The 6,000-nt window shown below is 32.6% G+C and overlaps 1 protein-coding gene across 4 annotated transcripts in view; it reads right to left on the minus strand.

Moving 5' to 3' along the window:
• LOC129906884 (protein mahjong) overlaps positions 1-5,626 on the minus strand; it is a 254,365-nt gene extending 248,739 nt beyond the window's left edge. For 2 of the 4 annotated variants that reach the window (XM_055982850.1, XM_055982847.1), the window contains exons 1-2: positions 4,632-5,626; positions 3,266-4,561 (exon numbers count right to left, since the gene is read on the minus strand). In XM_055982850.1, coding sequence (XP_055838825.1) covers positions 3,266-3,379 — 114 coding nt within the window. In that variant the 5' untranslated portion in view covers positions 3,380-4,561; positions 4,632-5,626. Of the gene's footprint in view, positions 1-3,265; positions 4,562-4,631 lie in introns of those variants that run through there. The other 2 variants (XM_055982849.1, XM_055982848.1) reach the window with 2 other exon arrangements.
• Positions 5,627-6,000: the final 374 nt, after the last annotated feature.

The raw sequence follows: 6,000 nt of genomic DNA on the forward strand, positions 1-6,000 counted from the left end.
TCATGATGTAGTTACGGCCGGACACCTAGGAGTAACAAAAACAGCTGCACGAATAATGGAAAGATACCATTGGCCCGGAATGATTTTGTTGGTCCTTTACCAAGATCAATGAAAGGAAATACCATGATGTTAGTAATTGTAGAAAAATTTACTAAATGGGTAACCGCCGTACCCTTAAGAGAAAAGATCCTCTTTCAGTTCGGAATACCAAGAGTATTTTTGTCAGATAATGGTGCACAATTCACCAGTAACCAATTTAAAAACTTCTTAGACGAGCTCGGTATTCAACAAATTTTTACAACATCTTATACACCGCAAGAAAATCCAACCGAACGTGTAAATAGAGTTATAAAAACCATGATAGCACAATACGTGCAAAGGAAATCATAGATTCTGGGATGAATATTTGCCCGAACTAACATTCGCCATTAACACTAATGTTTAAAAGAAAGAAAAATAGACTTATCTTTTTCCACACCACCAAGAAGTAATCAAGTAACTTTTCGCAATTTACTTATTCAAGAAACATCCCAACGCACAATGGGGCAAAATTCAAAAAAGCTGGCATTTAATCGAATCATAAAGTTTAGCTTTGTTTTGAATAACCCAACTATTTCTCTTTGAAAAATAATAGAGAATCAGAAATGAGAGAGAAAAAATTTATTTAAACCACGTGTAATTCAGGAGATTGTCGCAAAGGAAGAGAAATATCACTTCTGGGTAGAATTTTTACGACTTTCTATCATTTTGGGTTGTTTCAATAAATTGTGTACTGTTAATTATTTATTACTTGTACAAAGTTGAATCTTTTTGAAATGGAATCAGTGAGGTGTAGTACGGTCTAATAAATTTTTTTTTTATGAAAAATATGTATTCAAAATATTTTAATTCCTAGTCAAAAATGAAAAATAACCTAAAAATAATGTGTTTTCTGCACTCTTCTGAAAACCTTAGTCTTTTAGTTGTGATCGCCGTAAAACGCCAATAAGTTTTAGATGTCATTTTGTTCTTGGTTTTATCTAGTTTTAGAATATGAAAAGTTTTCTTGCTACTTTTTGCTACCCTGTGAGAATTGTTCATTTTTAGTTGGTGACGTCATTTTCCATAAATGCTCATTTTTTAGTCGAAATTGAGAGTGATAAAGACATTTAAATTATTAAATTGGTTAATTTATTAAATCTGTACTTATGTACAGTAAAATATATAAGAAAAATTAATTGAATATTTTTATTTAAACAAAATAAAAATAAAATAATAAAAAAAAACATAAGAAATTTCAAAAGTGGCAACCCTTATTTTAATTTTTTTTTATATATAATTGCAATTGCATTACTATTTTATAAATGACATTCAAAGTTTAATTGAAACTGATTAAGGATTTTCCGAGAAATTTCGAAAATCTTAAAAAAAGTGTATGGGTGGTAACCCTAAAAATGGGCGTGGCCATTCGATATTTTGGCTATGAACTAACATTTGTATCAGTAATACTTGTTCCAAATTTCAAGTGTCTAGCTCTATTGGTTGATTTAATGCCACCTTTTTGCCATTTTGCGACGTGACACGCCCGCCAAATAATTTTCCCTGAAAGTCCATTGGGGCGCATGTTAAAATGTTAACATTAATTTTTTTCCAAACAAACGAAAAACTGATAGCCACCAACCACCTGACAGCACTTACTATGTCTTTTTTTTCGTTTTAAAAGCTTAAAAAAGCATTAATCCTGAAACTCTTTCACAAAAACAATAGAAAAAGGGAGTATTTTATGAAGGAAGCTTACCAATGGTAACTCTTATGTATTGTGAATATTTTTAATACACACCGACACCCGTGTTGATTGAGTTTCAGTCTGTCACCGATCGTGTGGCATATAGGTCATAGTGGAATGTACATCGCTTGAGAACGAAATTACAACATCAATGTCATGGCACGTCTGTGGCTTTTTCATTTATTTCAGGGCCATTTGTACTTTTGTGAAATTGTTTTGTCCCACTGATTTGAAAAAGCTCTCCCATAAGGCCTGTACTTACGTACGTTGTAGACGACGCGCATTAGCCGAATTTATTACTGTCCGGAATTTCTCCGAACGGTTCTGAAACTGTAAGAAAGACAACAGAAAACTAAAATAATGAAACTGTTCGTTTAGCTGTCAATGACAGTTCTAATTCTTAAAAAAAGAGAATGTCGATACCGAATTTTGAAACAGAATCAAAACGCCCTTTAGACGACAAAGCAATAAAATGTAATTGTTTGTTGTTTATTTTTGAGATTTTAAACTTTAAATTTTATTAATAACCCAGGGAAATTAGTCAAAATATGGTCATGAAATCGCATTTTTCGCGGGACAAAATTTTTTTCATGGAATGTGTTCGGGTGTATGTCCTCATCATAAAAGTAAATTTGTTGAGATGATAAGACGTCGGGAGCAACCACCATCTTGGAAAAGAGGTTGGTTCCGTTTTATTTAATAGCTCCATTTTTGCTTATTTTAACCAAAAATCACCAAGCACAGACTTATTCACAATACAATTATCGAACTTTATTTGCGAAATTATCAAATTTCGGTTGAAAACAGGCTTATAAAAGAGATCTTTCTTTCCGGTAAAAAAAAGAGCTACTGCCATTGAAGACTTTAACGACAATTTCTACCCACTCCACAAGGCAGTGTTATTGAGTTATTAAGTAGCGCGGGCTTAACAAATCTCTGTGTTACCGCCTTGATGCAGAGAAGGTGGCGGTATTACTTTTTATTAAGTTTGCACCTCTTTTTAATTTATCTCATTAAATACAAATAATGAAAATGTTGTTTGGAACTGTATCATTATTTTAATTTATTTATATTAATTTTTTATTTAAGATTTTAAACATCCGCATCCGTATCTGCAGATGTTAACTTTCAAAAAAAATCTGCATCCGCATCTGCATCTGCATCCGCAAATCCCTAGTTTGTAATGTTAAAATATAAGCCGAAAATCGGGGTAAACCAAATCTTGGAAAAAAATGGGTATATGTATGTTAAGACAAATGGAAATATCAAAATTATAATAGTGATCATTGAGCCCACAAAATCGGCCTGAAGGGGTGGGTATGGGTATTTCATACGAATTATGCTTTGAGGAGTCTTTCCGACTTGTAAAAACTCTCCGATTCTTATGAAATTGTACAAATTTTCTCTCCGACCTACCTCGATACCTAAAATCTCGATAGGGCCGATTAATTCTTAACATGAGATATTTAGCAATATAATTTATCGTACAAAAACTTTTACCTTGTTCATAAAATGATCCTTTCGAAACAACTGCTTAAGTAGAAATCCAAATTGACATTTGGGATCCGTTCGATATGGATGACGTTCATCGAAGGGATCAAGATCTTTGCGCATATAAATTTCGGTTTCTGTCTCAAAAATTTCTGCAAGTCTTTAATTAGACAATATTTTAAACATGGCTTAACAAGTCAGTTTGTATTTCAAAATGATTTGCAATTTCGAGTGCAGCTGCTTCATCTTCCTCGAATTCAATGTCTTCAATATTATCTTCTTCGGGTAACGACATTTCAGATGATTTATACTTTAGTGTGGATGAATGGTTGTGATTACGAATCGCAACAAAATTGAATATACACAATTTACTTAAATTTTTTTTTCTATACAAATGAAATGACTTTGTTTAAAATGTTTTGATCTTATTTTATTTTCACATCAAATTTCGGTTGAAAACAGGCTTATAAAAGAGATCTATCTTTCCGGTAAAAAAAGAGCTACTGCCATTGAAGACTTTAACGACAATTTCTACCCACTCCACAAGGCAGTGTTATTGAGTTATTAAGGAGCGCGGGCTTAACAAATCTCTGTGTTACCGCCTTGATGCAGAGAAGGTGGCGGTATTACTTTTTATTAAGTTTGCACCTCTTTTTAATTTATCTCATTAAATACAAATAATGAAAATGTTGTTTGGAACTGTATCATTATTTTAATTTATTTATATTAATTTTTTATTTAAGATTTTAAACATCCGCATCCGTATCTGCAGATGTTAACTTTCAAAAAAAATCTGCATCCGCATCTGCATCTGCATCCGCAAATCCCTAGTTTGTAATGTTAAAATATAAGCCGAAAATCGGGGTAAACCAAATCTTGGAAAAAAATGGGTATATGTATGTTAAGACAAATGGAAATATCAAAATTATAATAGTGATCATTGAGCCCACAAAATCGGCCTGAAGGGGTGGGTATGGGTATTTCATACGAATTATGCTTTGAGGAGTCTTTCCGACTTGTAAAAACTCTCCGATTCTTATGAAATTGTACAAATTTTCTGTCCGACCTACCTCGATACCTAAAATCTCGATAGGGCCGATTAATTCTTAACATGAGATATTTAGCAATATAATTTATCGTACAAAAACTTTTACCTTGTTCATAAAATGATCCTTTCGAAACAACTGCTTAAGTAGAAATCCAAATTGACATTTGGGATCCGTTCGATATGGATGACGTTCATCGAAGGGATCAAGATCTTTGCGCATATAAATTTCGGTTTCTGTCTCAAAAATTTCTGCAAGTCTTTAATTAGACAATATTTTAAACATGGCTTAACAAGTCAGTTTGTATTTCAAAATGATTTGCAATTTACCTTTTTAATGCTGGAACTGGATCGAAGCCAGTTTCCGTGTTTCTGGCTTCCCAAATAGTGAAAACACCATTCATATCTTTGCCCTCATAAATGGGCTCTACTTCTTCAAAACCGTAAAAGGGATCTTCGGCTGGTTCTTCTGGCGTAGGTTGATTTTCGAGTGCAGCTGCTTCATCTTCCTCGAATTCAATGTCTTCAATATTATCTTCTTCGGGTAACGACATTTCAGATGATTTATACTTTAGTGTGGATGAATGGTTGTGATTACGAATCGCAACAAAATTGAATATACACAATTTACTTAAATTTTTTTTTCTATACAAATGAAATGACTTTGTTTAAAATGTTTTGATCTTATTTTATTTTCACAACAAATAACTCTTATAATGCATCAGAAGTTTAAAAATTAAAATATGTTTAAAAAGCCGCCTTAAAATATTAAGTCAAATTAGAAAACACACTATTTATTGGACTTTTACGTGTTTATCGTTGCCAAAGAATAAGAAATTCAGGAATGGGTGTATATCACTTTTATAGTGTAGGATAGCGTGGAAAAAAACTGTCAAAAATAAATCCATCGCTGTCATTCGACCCATTTTGGTGTGTGATAGAATTAAAACCAAAGTCTAATTCAAATTCAAAAACCCTTTAAAATCATGCTTTAACACAATTGCAAAAACTTCTATAGAATTAAATAGTGAGAAAATAAGTCTTATGTCGTTTTCTTTCACTCTATTAAGGAGTACTCTAAATTTTTACTCCTTTTTCTGAAGTGAAAGAACATAATGAGAGTATTTTTTTTTTTATGTAATTGTGTGTGTGACAAGGCAAAAATGGATAATTTCCTTGAAAAAATAGTGACAACATGCCTAGGGAAAAATTTTATGAATTGAAAAAAAAATTAATATTATTAGTAAGGGAGAGAGAAAGATCGATTTCTCCTTTGCTCTTATGTGCATCTTGTGCGTCTACGTCTTCGTGTAGAAGCAGACTATGTATTTTAATTCCAAAAAAAAAAAACACCAAAATATATACTAAAAAACAACTCCAGTGAAAACTTTTGAATAAATTTAAAAACGTTACTATACACGCAAATAATACACAACCGACGAAGCAGACTACGCGACCGACGAAATAAAGCAGAACAGCAAAAAAAAAAACAACAACCCTTCAAGCAAGAAAACGGAGTCCAGAAAAGACAGTCCGACCTCCGACCGAGAAAAGCGGGGTTGCACTCACACACTTGCAACTTTTTGTGTATGAACACAAAGTCTAAGAGAATCGTGGTGAAAACTGAGAAAAGGAAAAAAAAGTAGACAGACATAGCCAACAACCCTTCAAGCAAACAGGTCCGACCTCGGTCCGAATC

The sequence above is a fragment of the Episyrphus balteatus genome, chromosome 1 (assembly GCF_945859705.1).
Source record: "Episyrphus balteatus chromosome 1, idEpiBalt1.1, whole genome shotgun sequence".
Lineage (NCBI taxonomy): Eukaryota > Metazoa > Arthropoda > Insecta > Diptera > Syrphidae > Episyrphus > Episyrphus balteatus.